The sequence below is a fragment of the Malania oleifera genome, chromosome 5 (assembly GCF_029873635.1).
Source record: "Malania oleifera isolate guangnan ecotype guangnan chromosome 5, ASM2987363v1, whole genome shotgun sequence".
NCBI classification, from domain to species: domain Eukaryota; kingdom Viridiplantae; phylum Streptophyta; class Magnoliopsida; order Santalales; family Ximeniaceae; genus Malania; species Malania oleifera.
Window position 1 is genome coordinate 59683451 of NC_080421.1, and position 26007 is coordinate 59709457.

The window sequence follows — 26007 nt, forward strand, 5'->3', positions numbered from 1 at the left end:
CTCAATAATGACTTTAGAATGACCTTAGGGAACCAAACTTTTCATGAAAACCTTTCACTTAAATTTCTGAATTCATACAAAGGTTTTGAAATTCTTTTAAGGTCAAAAGAGGGCTAAACCTCAATTTTTTAAAGGACCCGGCCAACCGCCCTCATAAGCCCAGTCGACCAGACTGAGCACTTGGCCAAAAATGCTAAATTATAAAAGGCCCAGTCGACTGACCTCTTGAAAGCCCCTGGAAGGCCAGTCGATTGGCCTTCATAAGCCTAGTTAACCAAATCATATCGACTGCCATGCCAAAGCTCTCGAAAAAGCAAAATCGCCTCGGGCCAATCGACTGGACCAAGTGCCAATCGACCAGAGCTCTCGAGTTACGATGATTTTGAGCTCCCAACGGTCATAATTTTTGAAATAAAATTATATTTAACTCTCCAAGGGCCATAAAATGGTTATATGTTCAAAATGCCTATATATACCAAGCCCAAAACCTTTTAAACAACTTTTGCATATATTTTTTGAATGTTGGGCATTTTTATTTTATTTTATCAAAGCTCTCTTCTAGACATTCTTTGCAAAATTCTTTTTGAAGAGAAACCCTAATTTCTCCTACTTTTTCTTAGACAACATTTTTGGAGAGTCAATTTATTGCAAGTAAATCCTTGAGCTTTGTTATCACCCATATTTTCAAAAACAAAAGATTATTTTACTCACCTATTCTTTCATTTGAAAATTATTTCTTGAGACCAAAATTCAGATTTCTCCAAGCATCATTTATTTGAAAAAACTGTGTTAGAGAAGTCATCTTAGATCTTTGAAAGCACTTATTGCATACTTCATATATTAAATCAAAGATCACCTACTCTCATCTACTTTCATCTTGATTTATTTTGAGAAAATTATTTTGAGAGCAAAGCCCTAGCTTCTCCCACTATCATATTGAAAAATATTTTTTTGGAGAAATTTTCATTGGGTTTAATCTTTGAAGTTTTCATTATATACATTTTATTAAAAGATTGCAAAAATTTTATTGAGAAAAATATGCATACTCTATTGAGCTTAACCCATACCTTGTGAGAGTGCATTAATGATATTTTTACCGTGATCCCAAGAGGAGGGGGGGGGGTGAATTGCTACTTTTAAAATTTATGCCCTAGGTAAATCTCCTAACAACAGTATATTCACAACCCTATGGTCAATCTAGTGTAGGTAATGTAAATCAGTTGTAATATGTACCAATAATTAAATAAAGTAGTCTAATTGACAACACAAGCACCAGAAAGCGGTAAAGTAAGAGTAGCACGTAGAAATGTTATCGAGGTTCGGCCAATTGCCTACGTCCTTGCCTTGGCTAACAAGTACAAGGATTATCACTATAATTGCTCACTTAAATGAGTGGAGCGGCACCTATACAAACCATATCAATTAGCACATGGCTGACCTCAACCTTCACACAATGCTTACTGGATTGGATTACCGCCCCCTCAGTCCATGCGCTGAAATACAACAGTATTCACTCAAATAGATGGTACAGTGATTATGCTTTCATGTAAAGCATATATGTACCTAAATACACACATTTACATACACATATATATCAATAACATCGATATAGTGTAAGCTCAGTGATGCAAGTTTTGTGCAATCAATACTCAACACAAAATAATCAGTATGATGCTCAAGAGTGTTCAACACAAGTAATATCTTGGAATCTAAACAAAACACTTCAACAGCAAATCAGTATTCCAATGATGCGAATTAGATAATCAAAAGAGATTTCCTCAATGAAAGATGCACAACACTAGTTTGAAAATACTTGCTTGTTTGAGAAATCATTGCACAACAAAAATCAAGCTATTGGACACATGCAACAAAGATGCAAATATCCTAAGCTTACTTGGTTTATCCCCACATAAGATTTATAATATGCAAATCTATAAGATAAACCTAAGCTAAAACTCCCTAAAAGAAATATAGCAATCAATCACTCAAATGGGAGTTTCTAGCAAACTATAGTTCTCTTAAGCATTGTAGAAATGTTCACACAATCTCAGAAAGATGTCAAATGAATGGAGATTTGAGAGTATTTGGCCAAAAGATGTATTTTCAAAAGAGAGGATATTTTGGCTAATCTATTTGCTAATCTTATGCTAATCTTACAAATGATTTCATATTTATAGCCAGGGGTAAAAATATAACCGGTTGGGACATGTTGGGAATAATTAAAAAAGTTCCAAATGGTTAAAATATAGTAAGCCCAAATTAACCCTGTTTTACCATGGTTAAATTAATTTTAACCGGTTGAGGTTCGGGTGGCTGAACCTAGGTTTGGTCGCTCGACAAGACTCAGTAATAAAGTTCATTTAACTACGTTTGGTTACCTGATTTTATCGTTCAGAAACCCGAATCAAAGTCAGTAGCAATGCTTCATGACTTAGGGTGCCCGGTCCTATGTTTTGTGGCTCGAATCCATGTGTTCGGTTGCCCAGGGTCATTTTTGAACTAAAATAGTCGCTCACCCGAGTTGGTGGACTGTCCCTTTCAAGAGGTTCGGGCGCCTGTGGAAAGTGTGCATGCTATAGATCGGTCACCCGAGAGCCCTGATCAAGTGTTGACTTGTCAACAGTTCGGGGGCGCCCAAGGAGTTTTGAACTTCAGGGGTTCGGTCGCCTGAGCTCTCTCAATATCCTAATATTTGTTCAATTTAAGGCACAATTTCAACACTTCTATATATTATATGATCTGTGTGAGTGTTGGGACCTAGAGTCTTGCTATGGTCTTATTGAGCTTACCATATATCCTATATGCATGATGTGCGGGTAAGGTAAATACAGACCACATCCTAAGTTACTATTATAGACCCATATTACAATCGTTGAATTTATGATTACAAATTAAAGGTGTTCAGGATGTTATGGTTGCTTCAAGTGTCATTCCTTGGGATGTTCATTAAGCTTGCACAAACACTTGACAATCATCAAATACCAGTATTTGTCATTATCAAAACCAGGTGCGACCTATAAGGTCAACATTCTCCCCCTTTTTGATGATGACAAATACATCATGCAAAAAATGGGTATGGCCTTAGGAGGCTCCCCCTAACAATGTGCATCATGTAAAAGTATAAACAATAAGTTCAATGCAATTTAATCCTCAATTCAATTCAATCTAATAAGTTAAACCAAAATTTGCCTCTACATCTCCCCCTTTTGGCAACAGCCAAAAGGGCCATAAAAGTGAGAACTCTATGCAATGGCAATGGGTAATAAGCATTGTTATACACAACAAGTTTGGTAAGTTTTGAAAAAATTTCGGCAGAGTGTCATTTGTAAATAGGACTTTCCAAAATAAATCCTATATAAACAATGATCTCTTTGAGTTTATAAATCCTAACAGTTTATCCACAACTACTCAAACACTTCCAGTATGATTAACTAGTAAAATATCATGTTGTAGATATAGGAGTTATACACACAAGCAATAATCAATATTTACAAAGTCTAAGGCAATAAGGCATATCAACAATAAAATTAGTTGCTAAGACTTGTAAATATCACTTAAGAACTCCCCCTAAATTTATGCAAACTATGAAACATCTAAGAAGCTTCTCTATTGTGCATTAAACCTAAGTCACCTCTAATTTATATGAACTTATCTTCGGGAAGTTGTTTAGTGAATATGTCCGCCCATTGGTCATGGGTGCATACAAACTCGGGTGCAACATCTCCTTTTTGCACATGATCACGAAGGAAATGATGTCTAATCTCAATGTTTTTAGTTCGTGAATGTGAGATAAGATTTTTAGAGATGTTGATTGCACTAGTATTATCACATTTAATTGATATTGTATCATAGTGCAATCCAAAATCCATATGTTGTTGTTTCATATAAAGAGTTCAGGCACAACAACTTCCAGCCGCAATATATTCTGCTTCGGCTGTGGATAAGGCAATTGAGTTTTGTTTCTTGGAGAACCAAGAAACAAAAGATTGTCCTAAATAGTGACATGTGCCGCTGGTAATTTTTCTATCAACCTTACTACCGACAAAGTCAGCATCAGTATAACTAACAATCTCAAAAGTAGTATGCTTAGGGTACCACAAGCCTAACTCTATAGTTCCAACTAGATACCTAAGGATTTGTTTAACAGCTTTTAGGTGGGATTCCTTAGGGGCAACCTGAAACCTAGCACACATACACACAGTAAACATAATGTCAGGCCTACTAGCAGTGAGATATAGGAGACTCTCAATCATGCCACGATACAGTTTTACGTCAATAGGGATGCCTTCCTCATCTTTATCAAGTTTAATGGAAGAATTCATAGGTGTACCAAGAATTTTACAATCTTCCATATTAAATTTATTTAGCAAGTCCCTGATATATTTAGATTGACATATGAAAGTTTCATGTTTAGCTTGTTTAATTTGTAGTCCTAAGAAGAAACTAAGTTCACCCATCATGCTCATTTCAAATTCACTTTGCATGCACTTGGCAAACTCATTACACAACTCATCATTAGTTGCTCCAAAAATGATATCGTCCACATAAATTTGAACAAGAAGCATATCATCATTTTTGGATTTGATGAAAAGTTTAGTATAAATCTTGCCACGGGTAAACCCATTTTCTAGTAGAAAACCACTAAGCCTCTTATACCAAGTTCTAGGATCTTGTTTCAATTCATATAAGGCCTTAGACAATCGGTAAACATGATCTGGATATTTATGATTTTCAAAATCGGATGGTTGTTCTACATATACTTCTTCATTGATATTGCCATTTAGAAAAGTGCTTTCAACATCCATTTGAGATAATTTAAAATTTTTAAAAGTGGCATAAGCAAGTAGCATATGAATGACTTCTAACCTAGCAATAGGAGCATATGTTTCATCAAAATCTATCTCCTCCTTTTGATTGTATCCTTGGGCAACTAGTCTAGCCTTATTCCTAGTTACTACCCCATTCTCATCTTTCTTATTACTATACACCCATTTAGTTCCAATAATTGTGTGATCATTAGGCTTAGGAACTAGAGTCCACACTTTGCTTTTTTCAAATTGATTAAGTTCTTCTTGTATGGACATCACCCAAGACTCATCCTCTATGGCTTCTTTAATATTTTTAGGTTCTTCTTGGGATAAAAAGTAGAATGGTTCACTAGATTTCTTAAGGATGATCATGTGGCTATACCACGAGATGGTTCACCTATGATTTGATCTATAGGATGATTTCTAGTAAATTTCCAATCTTCAGGCAAAACCTGATTTTCATTATCTTCAAATGATTTTTCATTTACTTCAAGGTTTTCACTTGCATTGTTTTTAATAGATAATTTTTCTAAATATTTTCCAATGTCAATATCATCTTCATCATCTTTCTTAGAAAATGGATTAGATTCATCAAACATAGCATGAATAAATTCAATGACAGTCATTGTTCTTTTATTGAAAACCCTATAAGCTTTACTATTAAGTGCATAACGTAGGAAAATACCTTCATTAGATTTAGAGTCAAATTTTCCTAAGTGTTCATTATCCCTAAGCACAAAACATTTACAACCAAACGTATGAAAATAGGAAATATTAGGTTTATGGTTGTTCCACAATTCATAAGGGGTTTTATTAATTGACGGTCTAATCAACACCCTATTCATAACATAACATGCAGTATTTATGGCCTCGGCCCAAAAGTATTTAGATAAGTTATGTTCATTCAGAATAGTTCTACCCATCTCTTGTAGTGACCTATTCTTTCTTTCTACCACACCATTTTTTTGAGTTGTCCTAGGTGTAGAGAAGTTATGTGATATGCCCTCTAAGTCACAATATTTTCTTATGCTCTCATTTTTGAATTTCGTGCCTCTATCACTTCTTATATGAGTTATCTTATATCCCTTTTCATTATGGATTCTCTTAAAAAGTTTGGTGAACTGATCACATCATTTATTTTTATGTGCAAGAAACAGCACCTATGTGAATCTAGAAAAGTCATCCACAATTACAAAAGCATATGATTTACCACCAAGACTTTGCACAGAATTAGGACCAAACAAATCTAAGTGAAGCATCTCTAGTGGTCAAGTAGTAGATATGAATTTCTTTTTCCTGAAACTAGATTTGGTTTGCTTTCCCATTTGACATGCATCACAAATTTTATCCTTTACAAATGACATTTTAGGCAAGCCTCTTACTAATTCTTTTCTAACAAGTTTTGACAATAAATCCATGCTAGCGTGTCCTAAGCACCTATGCCATAACCAACTAGCTTCATTTACAGCAGAAAAGCATGTCACTTGTTGTGAAGCTAAGTTATCAAGAGAAGTAGTATAAACATTTTCATGGTGATCGGTAGTAAAAAACACTTTGTGATCAGTTTTATTTTCTACTATACATTAATTATTTTCAAAAGATACTTTATATCCTATGTCACACAACTGACTTATGCTTAGTAGATTATTCTTCAGCCCATCAGCCAATAAAACATTATCAATAGTAAGAGAGGAGTCCTTACCAACCTTACCTACCCCGATGATGCGTCCTTTTTCATTGTCACCAAATGTCACATAGCCTCCATCCTTGGGAATGATTGAAGTGAATTTTCCCTTATCGCCGGTCATTGTCATGAGTAACCACTATCCAAGTACTACCAGTCCTTGGAGGAGGACAATCTTAGGCATACCTGTAAAATAAACTAAGTAACTGTTGCTAGTCTCCAAATTTGGTCGGGTCCACGGGGGTTAGTGGTCGGATCTCCCTTAACTACCCATACTTTCCTAATTCTAGCATGCTTATTCCTAAGTGGACATTCAAATTGAATATGACCAATTTGTTTACATTTAAACATCTTAATCTACACTTAGGATCTTTAGGAGGGACATGAGACTTTGACTCACGTGTAAAATTTCGTAAGTAAAGATTAGGTCATTTAACATTTTCAATACCACTAAAACCAAGACCCTCTTTACTTAAGGAGTTTCTTTGGGCATAAAGTATTTTTTCAAAATTGCATTTGCCCTCGGTGAATTTAAAAATGATTTTGGAGCTATCCTCCAATTTTCTCTCAAGCTCAACAATAGTGGCATCTTTTTCTTTTAAAATGGAAGCATGAGAGGTTTTCGCAATATTAATTAATTTTGACCAATTTTCACATTTCTTTTTCAAATCATCATTTTCTTTGGTCATTTTACTCAACAATTTAGATAAATAAATATGTTCAAATTGTAACTCTCTAAATGTAGGCATGCAATCAGAATCACAATCATCAGATGAATAATACGAAGATAATGAGCTAGAAGATGATACCTCATCACCGTGTGCCATCAAGCACAGATTAGCGACCTCTGAGTCATTGTGGTTTGATTCTTATTCGCTGCTGCTAAGTTTATCTCATGATGTCCTAGCCTTCATGGTTTTCTTCTTTTTCTTAGCCTCCTTTTTCAACAGTGGGCAGTTTGGTTTGATGTACTCGACCTTGTTGCAGTTATAACACGTGGGATCATTTAATTTTTCTTTTCTTTTACTAGACTCTACCTTCTTAATAGTAGACAACCTATATTTTTTATATGGCTTTCTATTCTTCCTGAAGAATCTACTAAATTTCCTGGTTAGCGTGACCATATCATCATCAGTGTCAGATTCATTGCATTCGCTAGACGTGTTAGTGGAAGTTTGTAATGCTATCACTTTATTAGCCCTATTATGTTCATTAAGCCTCTCATTTATGGCTAATTCATAAGTGATTAGGGAACTTATCAATTCATCTAGAGTCATGGCCTTAAGGTCTCTACCCTCAGCAATGGTCGTAGCCTTGGCTTCCCAAACAGAAGGTAAGCCTCTAAGGATCTTCCTAATCATCTCATATGTGGGATAGGTCTTTCCTAATGCATGCAGTGAGTTTATGATGTGTGTGAATCTAGTATACATGCTCTGAATGGACTCACCTACATTCATCCTAAAGGCCTCATACTCATTGGTAAACACATCTATCCTACTATCTTTCACATCTCTAGTACCCTCATATGTAACCTCTAACTTATCCCATATTTCTTTTGTAGTAGAACATGCCATAATTTTGTTAAATTCATTTACATCAAGGCTACAGTACAAAATATTCATAGAAGTGGCATTTAGACTAACATTTTCATGTCTCTCAACAGTAAAAAGAACTTTGTGGTCCGTTTTATTTTCTACTATGCATTTGTCATTTTCAAATGATACTTTATATCCTATATCACACAATTGACTTATGCTAAGTAGATTATGTTTCAATCCATCAACCAACAGAACATTATCAATAGTAGGAGAGGAATCCTTACCAACCTTACCTACCCCGATGATGCGTCCTTTGGCATTGTCGCCAAATGTCACGTAGCCTCCATCCTTGGGAACAATTGAAGTGAATTTTCCCTTGTCACCGGTCATGTGTCGTGAGCACCCACTATCTAAGTACCACCGGTCCTTGGATGAGGATGATCTGAGGCATACCTGCAAAATAAGCTAAGTGACTGATGCTGGTCCCCAAATTTTATTGGGTCCATGAGGGTTAGTAGCAGGGTCTCCTTTAACTACCCATACCTTCCTAATTTTAGCATGCTTATTCCTAAGTGGACAATCAAATTGAATGTGACCAATCTGTTTGCATTTAAAACATATCAATCTACACTTAGATTCTTTAGGAGGGATATGAGATTTCGACTCACGTGTAAAATGTCCTAAGTAAAGATCAGGTCGTCTAATATTTTCGATGCCATTAAAACCAAGACCCTCTTTACTTAAGGAATTTCTTTGAGCACCAAGTAATTTTTTGATATTTTCTTTGCCCTTTGTGAATTTAAAAATGATTTTGGAGCTATCCTCCAATTTACTCTCAAGCTCAGCAATAGTGGTATCTTTTTCTTTTAAAATAGATGCATGAGAAGTTTTTGCCATGTTAAACAATTTTGACCAATTTTCACATTTCTTTTTCAAATCATTTTTCTCTTTGGTCATTTTGCCTAGCAATTTTGAAACATGAATATATTCAAATTGCAATTCTCTAAATGTAGGCATGCTGTCTGAATCACAATCATCAGATGAATAATAAGAAGATGATGAACTAGAAGACAATACCTCATCCCCGTGTGCCATTAAGCACAGATTAGCGACCTCCGTGTCACTATGATCTGAATCCGAGTCACTGCTGCTGAATTGATCCCATGAAGTTCCGGCTTTCATGGCTCTCTTCTTTTTCTTAGCCTCCTTTTTCAGTAGTGGGCAGTCAGGTTTGATGTGCCCCACTTTGTTGCAGTTGTAGCATGTAGGAGCATTTGATTTTTCCTTTCTTTTACTGGACTCTCCCTTCTCATTAGTGGAGTCTCTATATTTTTTAAGCGGCTTCCTGTTCTTCCTGAAAAATCTACTAAACCTTTTGGTTAGCATGGCCATTTCCTCATCAGTGTCAGATTCACTATATTCACTAGATGTGTCATTAGATGCTTTTAGTGCAGTCACCTTCTTAGCCCTGTTATGCTCATTAAGTCTTTCATTTATGGACAGTTCATAAGTAATCAAGGAGCCTATTAGTTCGTCTAAGCTCATGGCCTTAAGGTCTCTACCCTCAGCAATGGCCGTGGCCTTAGCTTCCCAAACAGGAGGTAAGCCTCTAAGAATCTTCCTGATCATCTCATATGTAGGATAGGTCTTTCCTAATGCATGGAGTGAGTTTATGATGTGTGTGAATCTAGTGTACATGCTCTGAATGGACTCACCTACATTCATCCTAAAGGCCTCATACTCACTGGTCAACATATCTATCCTACTGTCTTTCACATCTCTAGTACCCTCATATGTGACCTTAAACTTATCCCATATTTCTTTTGCAGTTGAACATGCCATAATCCTGTTAAATTCATTTAGATCAAGACTGCAATATAAAATATTCATGGCAGTGGCATTAAGACTAATAGCTTTCATGTCATCATCATCATATTCATCCTCAGTCTTAGGAACCCTAGCTGCACCCTCAATTCTCATAGGGACATAATTTCCCTTAGAGACAATCCTCCACACCTTCCAATCAGTATTCTGAAGGTAGATGCGCATCCTCTGTTTCCAAAAGGTGTAATTAACACCGTTGAAAACAGGAGGTCGTGTGGAAGATGTTCCCTCAGGGAAAGGGGTTACGGAGCTATGAGCCATATGTGATCTTTGTGCAAAATAACAATTAGTCTATGCTACGTGGCTCTGATACCAATTGTTAGCTTTACCGTGATCCCAAGAGGGGGGGTGAATTGGTATTTTTAAATTTTATCTCCTAGGTATTCCTCCTAGCAGCAGTATGTTCACAAACCTAGGGTCAATCTAGTGCAAGTAATGTAAAAGTACTTGGAATTTAGTAAAGCAATCTAAACAACCATACAAGCACCAGAAAGCAGTAAAGAGCAAATGACATGCAGATATGTTATCGAGGTTCGGCCAACTGCCTACGTCCCCGCCTTGGCTAACCAGCACAAGGATTATCACAATAACTTGCTCACTTAAACGGGTGGAGCGGCACCTATACAAACCAGGTCAAATTACCACAGGGCTGACCTCAACCTTTACACCAATCCTTACCGGGCTGGATTACCGCCCTCTCAGGTCAAGCCTGGAATCTCTCAAATATACAATCAAGGGTACAATACAAGAGTGCTTTCACGTAAAGCAGATTTGTACCACCAATGCGCACAAATACAAACACCACAGATGATTTAATAATGTAAGCTCAATGTGGTCTAAGCAGATTAACTCTCAAAAATGTTTTCTATCAATGTAGTGAGTACGTGAGAGTGTCAATAAAAATCCGTGTATCTTAGAGTGTTCAATCAAACGCCTTCACACAGAGTATTAAACAAGCCTCAATAATATCACTCAATAGAATGTGTCAATCATATGAATGTGTATATGCTTAGATGGAAAAATAAATAATCTTTGTTTTTGGCAAATGATGTATATACTTGTATAAATAATACCACAAAGATAAATATATCACACACACGAATATCTTTTCACAAATATATCAACATGAACTCCACAAGATATTCGAATATGTTTGAAAGTGTTTTTGCAATCCCCAAACAAAAACGAACTTCCTAAGATATTGCAATGAGAATGCAATACTTGGGATGTCACCACAAGTCTTTCTTAGGGTAGGCTTATTGGCAAAGCCTCCTAAGAAAACTTAGGTTATGCTATCAAAAGATCGATTCAATTATGCAACAATATGGAGAGCAAACCTCTAGATAACAATACTCAATACACTTACAAATAATATGGATGGATGAAGAAGGTACGCTTGAGTTGGTTTTCAAAGATGTAAGCAATGAGGAGTAAGATAGAATGGTTTTTGCTTGAGAGAGGATTTCTTAATCTTTTTGTTAATCGCTGCTTAATCCACCAAATGAAGGAGTATATATAGACATACTAAAAATTTTGACCGTTGGGGACTTATTAGGGATTATTGGAAAAGTTTAATTACACTTAAGACAATTTAACCCTGTTTAAAAAATTATTAATCGCGGTAAAAATAGGACCAACCCGAGAGGTCCGGTCGACTAGAACTGGTTCGGTCGACCAGGACTCAAGTAGCTCGGTCGACCAGGGTAATTTTGAACTGAGTGGCTCGGTCAACCGGAGAGGGCGATTTGCCAAATTTCCGAGGTTCGGTCGACCGGGGCCTTTTTGAACTACAGGGCTCGGTCGACCAGGCCGTTGGGAATTCTCCCAAGACCCCTCGGTCGACCAGGTAGTTGGAGTACAAATCTTGTCGGTCGACCGGGAGGTCAAAGAGTTGACTCCCAGGAGGTTCGGTCGACCGAGGTCAAATGACCTATAAGGGCTCGGTCAACCGGGCCTGGGTCAAACAGTTGACCCGGACCAATTTTGGTCGACCAGGCCAAGAATGAACTGTTTTAGCCGGTCGACCGAAAGTGCATCAAGTGTGCATTTCGGTCCCTTCTTGCAACATATAAACCCTATTCAAGTGCCTATTACATACAAGTGCAAAGGTGAGTGTCCTAAGGTCACTTGGGGTCCAATTTGAAGTCACCGAAAAAATCCGTTGTCGGTCGACCTTCCCTAAGGTCTTTCTATGGTTCGGTTTGAGCTTACAAATTAAATCATGCATGTGATGTGTGTGAGCTTATTACAAACCGAAAACCCTAATTACTATTACAGACAAATTTCATTTAAAAACTATTACAATTAAGAGTATGAAATTGTCTTCAAGTCTTTAAGCTTTTCACGTGCCACTAAAGATATGTTAATATGAACCTGCACATGAACTAGATATTTATTAAATACAATTATTTGTCATTATCAAAACCAGGGTGTGACCTATAAGGTCAACAGAAGCCCTGCTTTGGATTGAATTTTATTGCGTTTCTCTTAATTAAGATTTTCACAAATTAACCAACGTACTCCCTTGTAGGTTTCCGCAAATGATTAATTGAAACATACTTTCTATAGATTAAGAATATTCTTTGAATTCGGTGTTTAAGCCCTACAACCTACACTTAGCATGCACAAGAATATATATATATATATATATATATATGTGTGTGTGTGTGTGTGTGTGTGTGTGTATAGTGCAGAAAATAAAAAGAGTAGGGTTGAGAAGAACACCAAGTTTTATGAGGTTCGGCTTATCCTCAGCCTACGTCCTCGCCTTTGGTCAATTCCACCAAAGGATTCCACTATGTACGCTCCTTTCGGGGTGGAGCAAGCCTTTTACAATAATCCCTCTTTTTCAGGAAGAGAAACCTCTCCAAGATGTCAACCCACGCTTGGTACAATGATCCAAATTAGCTTTGAATAGTCAAAATACAATGAGAAGGTTACAAGATTCTGAGTACAATGAAACTCTTAAAATAGAGCAGATTTGTACAAGTTAGAGCACATAATGTACTTCACTCAAATAATAATGTAGAAAGTATGAAACTCAAATATAGAGATCACTAAGGGTTCTTTTAGTAATTGAGAAAACTCAGTGTTAGAACCATAGGTTGATGATTCAGCAACAATTTCAAAAGATATCTCCCAGATGGAGTGTGAGCAATAGAGAACTTTGAGAGAGATTGAGAGCTTAAATGTAGGAATGCTGTGTGATTACATGGTGATTAATTTATTGGGATTAAGGAAGTATTTACAGGCTTTTTAGGATTAGTTTCCTTGTTCCCCAAGTTACTTGGAGTATCCACCAAGTTTTATAACGTTTATATTTGAAAAACTAATTTTTAAAATTTCCCGTTGAAGTTTAAAAATTTGAAATCTTGCGGAGTTAGTTGGCTGGACAGGCGACTAGGTAGTGTATTTCATAGGGTCAGTTAGCTGGATAGACGGCTGACACCTTTCTGTCTACTAGAAATAAATTCAATAAATTTGTCATTCGACTGACTTAACCACGTTCAAAATGGTCAGTCGGTTAGGCGTGTTAGTCGGTTGACTGATTTCAGTGCGAACTATTAATCGGCTGGGTAGTTATTCATTCTAGTGTTTTGTTAGTCGGCTAGCCAATCTCAGTGTGTTCTAGTCAGTTGGCTGATGAATCCATTTTGTTTTTTAAAATTTCCAATTTTGATTTGTAAACTTTTGTAATTTAAAAAACTCAAATGTAACTATACAAAATTATTTTCCAATTTTTTCAAAAATTGGTCTCTAAGTCTTTGCACCCTAATGAGTTTCATATTTCTAAATTATATTTGATTTGAAGTACTTACAAATGACTTTACTGAATATGACTTTTTAAGTACTAAGTCTTCAAGTCTCTTGAGGTTCATCTTGACTTCGAGTCCCATTTAGCCTTTAAGCTTTTCATTTGTTTTTTATTACTTCAATACTCTGAGAAGCTTTCACTTAATTGGCTTTGATTTCCAGCTTGCTTCCATGACAAACATGAGTGTAGTTTTATGTAATTGTGAAATAAAGTCACTCAATAGCATATGTTAAAATATCCTTTATTTGTTTTCATCAAAACAAGATTGAAAAGCCTAGTTAGGTCAACAATTTCTCCCTTTTTGATGATGACAAATGAGGAGCAAAGATGAGGGTTCCTTTTTTAAAAAAATAAATAAATAAACTCCCTCTTACTATCTTATGGCATCAAATATGTATAGCATGTGGAAATGTTCAATATGCTCAAAGTCAAAGATAAGATTTACAATATGCAAATAATGGACTCAATTATAGCTAATCATAGCTTATCATAAGGCTAATTGTTCAACATGTTCATCATAAATATTCCATATATTTAATATAACATCTTTGTTTTTCACAATCTCTCCCCCTTTGGACATCATTCAAAACAAGGGGAAAGAAATAGGCCATAAGAAATAAGCAAAGCAACCAAGCTAAGTGTTTTGTCATACAACGTGCCAAAATACAATAAAAAAGTTACAAGTTTCAGATTTTTAAGAAATGACATCAATTTTCATTAACATAATGATGTTCTTCTTCTTCTTCATCGTCACTTCCATTTTTTGAGTCCATATCGTCACTGGCAGGAGCGGAACTAATATGCATAGGATCAGTGGTACGAGAGGAACTGACTAAGTGTTTCTCGATGTGACTCAAATGTTCATCAAGTGAGGAGTAATTAGCTTGAAGGGAAGAAAAGTTGGTTTGAAGGGATTGGAGCCTTGTTTGCATGGTTTGGCTAAAGATGGTGAATTGTTGGTCAAATGGATTAAACCATGCAAAAGTAATGGTAATAGGGGGTTGACGTATTTGACCTTCACTTCCCTTTAGAATCCATCCATCCTCATACTTTTCATTACCCATTAATTTGAGAGTTGTGGAGTTGAAAATGTCATAATTGGCGCATTTCACAAAGAAGTTAGAAGAGGAGGATATTTGGAGTTTTGAAAAAAGAATGTTTAGGATTCCTCCATAGGGAAGGGTGACTCATCATGCTTCTACACGCGATAACTTCCATTTAAGCATAAGACTCGGTAAGTCTAGTTTCTTGCCCTTGAGTAAGCACTAGAGGACAAAGCAGTCTACATAGGAGATATATGCATGTGATCCAGCTTGAGGAAGTATATTATATGTGATCATTTTTTGTAAATTTTGAACTTGAAGATTCAAATGTTTGTATCGCGGAGGATTGTCAAAAGAAACACGCTTGGTATCCAATATCAAAGGAAGGAATTCTTCTAGAGTGAAAACTGTTTTAGAATCCAAAAAGTACCGAAAGTAAGACATTCAAAGTCTCCATTAGTGATTTTAAAAATTTTTACAAGGGATTCGGGAGTGAGAGAGATAGATTTTCCTATCACTTTGGTAGAAAGTTTGCTTTCTTCCATAACAAGATTTGTGTAGAAAATTTTAACAAGGTTTGGGAAGTGTCCTTTAGCATGATAGAAAACGAAAATTTCCATCCTAGGGCCTCAAATGAGGAAATTATTTATGGGAAATCAGATGTGAAAAATGAAGTATCAAGGATTTTACATAGGATTGGATCCGTCGTACTTAGATGATTTTGATAAAAGCTCTTGGCGCGTGGGGCTACGAGCCATTGCTTGATCGAAGAATCTTTAGTAGGTTGAGATGAGGTGGAGGGTTTCTTACTTCCTACAAACTTAATTCTCGGAATTGTGGAACTTTTCTATGACAAAACAAAGGTGGTTTAGATAAGGCAGTGTTAGATTTTGGAAATGGAAGACAAGATTGTGGTGATTTTTGGAAGAGGAGGAATTGAGGAAAGGGAGAGAAAAAGAGCACAGGTGATAATAAACCCTAGGTTAGTTGGCTGACCACTCGAATTACTCTAATTTTTATAAACGAGTCCAGGGTTTTTCCGTCAGTCAATTGGCTGACTTCATAGTCAGTTGGCTAACTGGTCTCTGTTTCAAAAAAAATAGCTTAGTTAGTCAGCTGGGCATGTGGTTAATCAGCTGACTATTTATTTTTCTTAAATTTTCACTTACTCAAATTTTCTACTATTTAATAGACTAAACTCTCTTCTAATGGTTATGAATCTATCTTCTAAGAAAGGTTTAGTGAAGATATCAGCCCATTGATCATTTGTATTGATAAATTCAAGAATTAGGTCTTCTTTTTGAACATGATCTCTTAGAAAATGATCTCTTATGTCAATGTGCTTGGTTCTTAAGTGTGAAATAGGATTTTTAGATATGTTTATCGCACTTGTGTTGTCACACTTAATTGGTATTGTTTGATAATCTAGATTGAAATCTTTTAACTATTGTTTCATGTATAATGTTTGCGCACAACAATTCCGGCTGCTACATATTCAGCCTCAGCGATTGACAAGGCCATAGAGTTTTGTGTCTTTGAAAAGCAAGATACTAATGATCTTCCTAAGAAGTGACATGTGCCACTTGTACTCTTTCTATCAATTTTGCATCGGACATAATCTACATCCGAGTAGCTAATCATTTCAAAGTTAGCGTCATTTGGATACCATAGTCCTAGTTCAATTGTGCCTAATAAGTATCTTAGAATTCTTTTTACAGTAACTTGATGAGATTCCTTAGGTGCTGATTGAAATCTAGCACATATGCACACACTAAACATAATATCGGGTCTACTAGCTATTGAATACAATAAGCTTCCTATCATTCCTCAATAATGTTTTGCGTCAACTAGTTTTCCCTTTTCATGCTTATCAAGGCTTGTGGAGGTGCTCATGGGAGTTCCTATAGGTTTGCTTCCTTCCATACTAAACCTTTTCAACATATCTCTAATGTATTTGGTTTGAGTTATGAATGTTCCATTTTTAGCTTACTTGATTTGTAATACTAGGAAGTAATTTAGCTCTCCCATCATACTCATTTCAAATTATTTGTAGCACCAAATATGATATCATCCACATATATTTTAACTATCAGCATGTCTTTGTTTTTAGTCATAATGAATAGAGTGCTGTCTACTTTTCCTCTTGCAAAATCATTGTTAAGTAAGAATTTACTTAATCTTTCATACCAAGCTCTAGGAGCTTGTTTTAAACCATATAAAGCATTAGTTATTTTAAATACATGATTGGGATATTTTATATCTTCAAAACCCAGAGGTTGTTTTACATATACTTCTTCATTTATACACCCATTTAAGAAAGATCTTTTCGCATCCATTTGATATAACTTGAATTCCTTTGAGCACTAATTGTCATACTTGACTTCTTTCAAACTGATTTAGTTCTTCTTGCATAGCTATAATCCATGAATCATAATTTAATGCTTCTCCTATATTTTTAAGCTCATCTTGAGATAGAAATGCGTAGTGATTGCATAGATTTTTCAAGGATGACCTCGTAGTTATACCTTTTGATGCTTCTCTGATTATTTGTTCTTTTAGGTGATTTCTAACGTATCTCCATTCTTTTGGTAATTCAAAATTTTCTATGGGTTTATCATTTAGAGTCTTTTCAATGATTTCTTCCTTTTCTTTTACTTCTTCTTTTGCTTCAACTATTTCCAACTATTCTGATTTTTGAGTGGGTTGTCCATCTTCAGCTTTTGGTGTTTTGTTAAAAGGGTTTTCTTCATCGAAGGTTACATGTATTAATTCAACAATAGTAAGTGTCATTTTATTGCATATCCTAAAAGCTTTACTTTTTAATGAATATCCTAATAATATTCCTTCATCAACTTTTGTATCAAAATTTCCTAACTCATCTTTATCCTTCAATACAAAGCTCTGGACACATGAAAATATGAAATATTTGTCCTTCTACCTTTCCATAGTTCATATGGTGTTTTATTCAGCTTTGATCTTATAGATACTCCATTAATTACATAGCATGCGGTATTTACCGCTTCAACCCAAAAATATTTAGGTAAATTATGTTCGTTGTCATTTCTTGTAGTGTTCAGTTCTTTCTTTCTACAACTCCATTTTGTTTTGGAGTTCTAGGTGCTGAAAAATTATGGCTAATAACATGTTCATTACAAAATTTTTCAACATCTTTATTATTAAATTCTCTACCTTGATCACTCTTTATGTTTGGCACATTATATCCTTTTTCATTTTGGATCTTCTTACATAATTTTATAAGTAAGTGACAAGCTTCATCTTTGGAGGCTAAAAATAAAACCCAAGTGTATCTAGAATAGTCATCTACTATTACAAAGGCATATTGCTTACCTCTTAAGCTTTGAGTTATAGTAGGACCAAACAAGTCTAGATGAATGAGTTCTAAGGGTCTACTAGAGGAGTTATGTTTCTTCATTTTAAAGCTTATTTTAATTTGTTTACCCAGTTGACATGCGCCACAAATTTTATCCTTTATAAATTTTGAATTAGGTAGTCCCTTGACCAAATTCTTTTTAGATAATTTTGAAAGTAAGTTCATGTTTGCATGTCCTAGCCTTCTATGCCAAAGCCAACTGGCTTCATTTATGGCAGCCAAGCATGTTACACTTTAATAAACTAGATTATCAAGATTTATGCAATACATATTATTTACCCTATAAGTTGTGAATAGAATTTCTTGTTTATTAGGATTTTGAACTAAACATTTATCTTGCTTAAATATTATGTCAAATCGTTTATCACTAAGTTGACTTATGCTTAAAAGATTATGTTTTAGGCCATCTACTAACAACACATCATCAATAGTGAGTAAGGGTTCTTTGCCTATTTTATCGATTCCAATAATTTTACCTTTAGCATTGTCTCCAAAGGTGACATATCCTCCATCTTTTTGTACTAATGTAGTGAAGTTGGATCTATCTCTGGTCATATGTCTTGAACATCCACTGTCCAAGTACCACTTTTCCTTTGATGGTGTTGTCCTAAAGCATACCTACAATAAAGGATTTACGGTGTTACTTTTTGGAATCCAAACTTTCTTAATTTTCTTTAAATCATATCTAGTTCCATTATTTACTTTCCATTCATTTTTAACTTTAACATACTTCTCTTTAAGAGGACAATTAAACATGATGTGTCCTTTGTTTTTATACAAGTAGCATGTGGTATTTTCATGTATATTAGTTGAGGATGTGCTAGCATAGTTTTTTTCCTCTTTAAAAAAAATACCCCATGAACAATTTCTTCTTCCTTATATTTGTGATTCCATTATAACCGATTCCTTCTTTATTTCCATTCATTCTTTGTTGTCCTACCATCTTCTCAAAATTTTCTTTTCCTTTGGTGAAGTTGCAAACAATCTTCTCTTTATCTTCAATTGCCTTTTTGAGATCAATTATATCTAAATCTTTCTTGCTTTGATTGTTTACTTGTAGTTCGACTATTTCTTGTGACATATCATTTATTTTCTTCATTAAATTATCAATGTGGGAATCCCTTTTCTTTTTAAATGGATTTATAGGATTCTAGTTGGCTTTTAAGATTTTCATTTTGTTCTTTCAAAGCTATATTTCTTTTAGAAATTTTTATAAATCTATTATGAAGAGCAAATAACTCAGGTTGAAGTTCCTTGTAAGTTGGAATACTATCACAAGAGTCATTGCATGATTCATTACTTGATTTTTCTGAGGAGTAATAGGAATTTACCTCTTCGCTGTGTGCCATGAAGCATAGGTTGCCATCTCTTGCTCACTGGTTTTGCTTTCAGATTCACTCGAGCTCGTGTCATTCCATGTGGCTTTCATCGTTGTTTTCTTCTTCTTCTTATCCTTCTTAAGCTGAGGACATTCAGGCTTGATGTGTCCTACCTTTTTGCAGTGATTTCAAATCGGTGGATCATTCCTGCTTTTGTTCTCCTTCTTACTTGTTTCACCTTTTTTAGTTTTTGTTCTTATGAATTTTCTTAAGAATTTCTTGTTTCTTTTATAGAATTTTCCAAGTCTTTTAGTAATGAAGGCTAGTTCATCTTGATCTAAGTCACTTGATTCACTATCTTCATTATTTGAGCTTTCTTTTGATGCTTTTAGAGTTATGTATTTCTTATTCTTATTTTAAGGATTTCTTTCTTTTAAAGTCATTTTGTAAGTGAGTAGTGATCGTATAAGTTCATCTAGAGATGCATTTTTAAGATTTCTTCCTTCGGTTATGGCCGTAGCCTTTGGTTCCCATATGGGTGGAAGATCTCTAAGAATTTTACAGATCATCTCATAGGTGGAGTATGTTTTCCCTAAAGCATTGAGAGAATTTATAATGTGGGTGAACCTTGTATACATACTAGTGATTGATTCATCTAGATTCATTTTAAAAGCTTCATATTCACTAGTTATTATGTCAATCCTATTATCTCTAACATCTTTGGTTCCTTTATAGGTTACTCTTAACTTGTCCCAAATTTCTTTAGCGGTTTTGCAAGCCATGACTCCATTAAATTCATTAATGTCTAAAGCACAATATAATCACAAATTGCACTTGAATTTACTTGTAGCATTTTGTGATTGATTTTAGTCATGGCTTTTTCTTCCTTAGGGATTTTTTTTTTCATCTACTAACTTGGTAGGAATTAAGTCACTATCCGCGACAACCTTCCAAGCCTTCCAATCAATAGTTTGAAGGTAAATTCTCATACATTGTTTCCAAAAAGTATAATTCAGTCCACAAAAGATTGGTGGTTGGGTTGAGGATTGACCCTCTCCAAAGGGAGCTATTCCTAGGTGTGCCATTCCTATCTTTATATAGTTTCTAGTTAAGATTTACTATAACTTAACTCTAATACCAATCGAAAGTAGAATAGTGATCCCAAGAGGGGGCTGAATTGGGTTATTTAAAAATTTTAAGTTCTTTTTAAATTCTTTTAGTTGCTTGTTTAGTACTCACAGAAAAAACTTAAGTAAATCAATCAATTATCAATCAAAACAAAAACACACAACAATTTAAACAATCCAATCAACCACACAATACCAACAACCAAAACAACCAAGAAATTGCAACTTTATGAATTACTTTCAACTTTTGTAATTAGCCCTGTAATTTGTATGCAAGCCTTGCTTTAGATTGAATTTTATTGTGTTTCTCTTAATTAATATTTTCACAAATTAACCAACATACTCCCTTGTGGATTTTCGCAAACGGTTAATTGAAATGTACTTTCTATAGATTAAGAGTCTTCTTTAAATTCAGTGTTTAAGCCCTGCAACCTGCACTTAGCATACACAAGAATATATATATATAGTGCAGAAATTAAAAAGAGTAGGGTTGAGAAGAACACTAAGTTTTACAAGGTTTGGCTTATCCTCAGCCTACGTCCTTGCCTTTGGTCAATTCCACTAAAGGATTCCACTATGTACGCTCCTTTTTGGGCGGAGCAAGCCTTTTACAATAATCCCGCTTTTCCAGGAAGAGAAACCTCTCTAAGCGATCAACCCACGCTTGGTACAATGATCCAAATCAGCTTTGAACCATTAAAATACAATGAGAAGGCTACAAGAATCCGAGTACAATGAAACTCTCAAAACATAGCAGAATTGTACAAGTTAGAGCACGAAATATACTTAATAATGTAGAAAGTATAAAGCTCAAGTATAGAGATCACCAAGGGTTCTTCTAGTGATTGAGAAAAGTTAGTGTTAGAACCGTAGGTTGATGATTCAGTAGCAATTTCAGAAGATATCTCCCAGATGGAGTGTGAGCAATAGAGAACTTTGAAAGAGATTGAGAGCTTGAATACAAGAATGTTGAGTGATTACTTGGTGATTAATTTCTTAGGATTAAGGGAGTATTTATAGGCTTTTTAGGATTAATTTCCTTCTTTCCCAAGTTATTTGGAGCGTCCACCAAGTTTTTAAAACCTTCATATTTGAAAATCTAATTTTTAAAATTTCCCGTTGAAGTTTGAAAATTTGAAATCTCGTGGAGTCAGTCGGCTGGACAGGCGACTAGGTTGTGTATTTCACGAGATCAGTCGGCTGGACAGGCGGCTGACACCTTTCTGTCTGCTAGAAATAAATTCAATAAATTTTTCAGTCGGCTGACTCAACTACATCCAAAATGGTTAGTCAGCTGGGTGTGTCAGTCGGTTGACTGATTTCAATGCAAACTATCAGTCGGCTGGGCAGTTATTCATTCTGGTGTTCTGTCAGTCGGTTCGCCAATCTCAGTGTGTTCTGGTCAGTCGGCTGATCAGTCCATTCTTTTTTTTAAAAAACTTCCAATTTTGATTTGTAAACCCTTGTAATTTAAAAAACTCAAATATAACTTTACAAAATTATTTTCTAGGGTTTTCAAAAATTGGTCTCTAAGTCTTTGCACCCTAATAAGCTTCATATTTCTAAATTTTATTTGATTTGAAATACTTACAAACGACTTTACTGAATATGACGTTTTAAGTACTAAGTCTTCAAGTCTCTTGAAGTTCATCTTGACTTCGAGTCCAACTTAGCCTTTTAACTTTTCATTTGTTTTTTATTGCTTCAATACTCTGAGAAGCTTTCACTTACTTGGCTTTGATTTCCAGCTTGCTTCCATGACAAACATGAGTGTAGTTTTATGTAATCTTGAAATAAAGTCACTCAATAGCACATGTTAAAATATCTTTCATTTGTTATCATCAAAACAAGATTGAAAAGCCTAGTTCGGCCAACACCCCCTTTTACAATTTTTAAGGAATGAAGTTTCTGATGTAATTGGTGTAATCTCAAAAGGGGTGGTGAATTGGAGATTCAAAAATTTTCTCCTAGGTTAGGTTCAAATCCACAATCAGTACCTTGCAACCTAGGGTATGTCTAGAACAAGTATTAAATTTGACAGATAGATGAACAAGAAATTAATTTACACAAGTATTTACTTCCAATATTTACCAAACAATCCCAAATAAAAATTTAAAGATTAATGCAGTAACTTTAGCAAATAAAATTAATCAAGTAAGCACAAGAATGGAAAGCAACTAAAGTAAAAGTGACACCAGATATGATATTGAGGTTTGGCAACCGTGCTTACGTCCTCGCCTCTAACTAATTAGCCCGAGGATTCCACTAATGTTCACTTATGGGTGGAGCGTCACCGATTACAAACCTCCTCTCCTTACTGGGCGAGGATACCCCAAGTCACATTCACAGGGCTGACCCCAACCTTTGCAACCACACCTTAGAAAGGTGCTCCTGGTTCTCCTAACCGGGTCTGAACCATCCGATGCATGTTATAGGTTAGTGCAATCCTCTTCCGACAATCATACGTCGGGAATACGATAGTGATAACTTTGTGTACAAAATAGATTCTTTTACAACAAGTAGGTGATGTACAACAATAAGCACAATATACTCAATAATAATGGGATATTAAGCTCAAGTGAGATCTTGTTAAGTTATATGTCAACTCTAAAAAAATATGTGTATGTATATATATGTGAGATAGTGAGATCTTTGATTCAAGATAATATATATTACTAAGTGTATTATCAAAAGATCTTTAAGACCCTATCCAAATATCTCAAACTGTGTTCTTCAATTGTGAAGAAAAGGAGATATTAGGATTTTCAAGCTTACCAAAAATATTTATCAAAAACAATATGCAAGCTTTTGAATCTTGCAATAAGGATACGAAGATTCACAAACAGAGGAGAGTTTTTACCAAACAATATTTATGAATAATATTCAATGGGAAAACTTTAGCAAACTCTCTAAAAATCAATGTTCAACAATGCAAGTATGAGAGAAAGTTTAAGCTTGGAAGTATAATATGTAATACTCACAATAATACACACTTAACCTAACTTCAAGTTACAATCAAAGTGCAAATGATGAAGGTGAGAAAAATATGCTCTCTTTCTAAATTAGTATGCAAATTAGAATACAAGAGAGAGTGAAAATTTAAGCTTTGTATGTGCGTAAACCTTTCGAGATTAGCACAAAAATTTGAGAAAAAAATATTTGCTAATCAAGTTACTAATTTTGCTAATGAAAGGGGAATATATAGAATCCCTAAAAAATATTACCGTTGGGGACACGACTGACATTTTAAAAAAATTAATTACAAATTTAAACATATTTAGCACTTAAAAACAACTGCAACTCGAGAGGTTCGGTCACCCAATGGAGACACCGGTCGGCCGAACTGTCTAGATTAAAAATAGACCCAATAGGGTCGGTTAACCGAGGCTATGGCCGATTAGTTGAACATTTAGTAAAAATTCAAAGTATTTTCAAGGGTCGGTCTACCAAGGACTTAGCTGGTTGGCTGAGCCAAAGGCGAAAACCTAACTTACGTAGGATCGGTCGGCCGGGGTCACTTTAAGTTATATATAACGGTCGCTCGAGGATCTTTGGTTGGCTGACCATTTTAATACGAAAATGGTTTGGTTGACTAAGGCTTCACAGAACATGCCTCACGTGGCAAGTTCGGTTGATCGAGATATTTAGTACATGATGAGGTCGGTCGATCGGGCCAAGATAAAACATGAGTTTTGGTCTTCCTTTTGGCCTAAGCTTATTTGAAAACTCCTTGCAAATGTTTAATAATTTATGGAGAGGATTTTTGTGAAAGCATGTGTTCCCTAAGGTCAATATAGGGTCCCTGTTGAGCAGCCATTCCCATCGTACATGAATGTACTATTATAGTCCCAAAAAAAAAAAAAAAAGATGCAATTACAAATGGAAATTAATTGTCTTCATACTTTGCCTCTCATAATGCCATGGTGAAGTAATCTTTGGGCTCCTCATGGCACTGATAGTATCTCGACTTTTCGTGCCATCTAAAAGAGATAACTGTTTAAGCACGACATGCACAAGTGAGATAACTTGGATTTGTCATAATTAAAATGGGATATGACCCATAAAGTCAACAGTTTCCTTCTTTCTTCTTTCAATCAAAACCTCTTTTTTGAACTCCTTTTCTTCACAAAATTCCACACTTTACCCCCCCACTTGGATATGCTCTCAACTCTCCCCAAGAGGGTTCTTTTATAAACCTCTTTGTGGAGTGGAGGGAAACCCCTTTTGAATTTGAAATTCAAATTCAAAATGTAACCATAAACAACTACCAACCATCAACTGCCATGCCCAACAATTGATATGTGGCATATGCCCAAAATATCCAACTAGTTGCATCAAAACAACTCAAAATTTTAAATTTGGGGAGGCGTGTTGTTGCCTTGAGGAGCTGGTCAATTGCCAGCAGGGCAACACCAATAGCTAGTTGGAGGGAAGATCGGTCGACCGCACCAAAGGGACCAGTTGACCACCTCTAACTCTATTTCTTTTTTTCTTCTTTCATTTGCTTCCATTTTTTATACGTTCAAAAGAGATTTATTTTGGGAGGTAAAAATGGACTATTAGCAAGAAGCATAATATATTCTAGCATATTAGATATAAATAATTGGGAGAAAATAAAGAAGAGGGATCCGACCATGAGTAGCATCCATTTTTTTTTTTGGAAAGGAAGACTGTGAGAACCAACGTGGAGAATGATTAAGCGTGAAAGAGAGAAACATAATAGATGGTAGAATGTGAATCAAATATAACTGAAAAACGAAAGCCACGAGCATCTCCTTTTCGATTAGTTGTTCCTTTGGATCTTTCTGGATCAAGTGGACACTATACACTAAAATTGAAAGGTAGGGTAAACAAAGATAGAAGAGACTTCAAACGCCTAAATCCCTACCTTATAATAAATGAATTTCACAATCATCTGTAGCTTGAAGAAGAATGAAGTATGTGACAAGTTAAACTAAAACAAAGTAAGCAAAATCAAAACCACCATGGTAATACGTCCTGAGATAGAATTAAGGTTCAGTTACAATATCCTAAATAAAAATTGTGATTTCAAATTCTTACTGGTAAAAGGAGTTTCTGCATCTCTATTTAACCTTCAGATTGGCGCGCGTTCTATGTTGGAGCAGACGCAGGTGCGACAGAGAGCACACGTCACAGAGGATCAGTCGTATCTTAGCGAGGTGGCCGAGACAGTACGTACTGCTGGTCCACACAGACCTGATGGATGCAATAGCATTGCAGAGCAGAGCATCAATGGCGAATGGGTGGATCTATATGGCTGTCCGATCCAGCGTCGTCATTTCCCAGAGATCAGAATATTCGCTGGATGCAAGTGCACTCGCTTGCCGGCACAGCATATGAGGATTCTGGCATTACGTTGCTCGAAATGGGTCCACCGT

At 35.4% G+C, this 26007-nt stretch overlaps 1 protein-coding gene across 5 annotated transcripts; it reads right to left on the minus strand.

The window, feature by feature from the left end:
- Positions 1-1214: 1214 nt before the first annotated feature.
- LOC131155355 (uncharacterized) lies at positions 1215-26007 on the minus strand. 5 transcript variants are annotated; one of them, XM_058108425.1, is made up of 4 exons: positions 25670-26007; positions 9108-9384; positions 8328-8483; positions 1215-1493 (listed from the first exon to the last, which is right to left on the minus strand). In XM_058108425.1, the coding sequence occupies exons 2-4, from the start codon at positions 9210-9212 to the stop codon at positions 1482-1484; spliced, it is 273 nt and encodes a 90-aa protein (XP_057964408.1). In that variant the 5' UTR covers positions 9213-9384; positions 25670-26007; the 3' UTR covers positions 1215-1481. The 5 variants fall into 5 exon arrangements, with proteins under 5 accessions (XP_057964408.1, XP_057964407.1, XP_057964405.1 ...); XM_058108424.1 differs by having other exon boundaries at positions 9108-9393; XM_058108422.1 differs by having other exon boundaries at positions 8324-8483; positions 9108-9393.

Excerpts from the sequence above, each read along its gene's own strand:
- LOC131155355 (XM_058108421.1), bottom strand. The coding sequence starts at position 9,212 with ATGAAAGCCGGAACTTCATGGGATCAATTCAGCAGCAGTGACTCGGAT. Across the intron at positions 8,484-9,107 it reads TAATGGCACACGGGGATGAG|GTATGCCTCAGATCATCCTC; the intron begins GTATTGTCTTCT and ends CTTATTTTGCAG. Across the intron at positions 1,494-8,314 it reads CATCGGGGTAGGTAAGGTTG|CGCATGGACTGAGGGGGCGG; the intron begins GTAAGGATTCCT and ends GTTGTATTTCAG.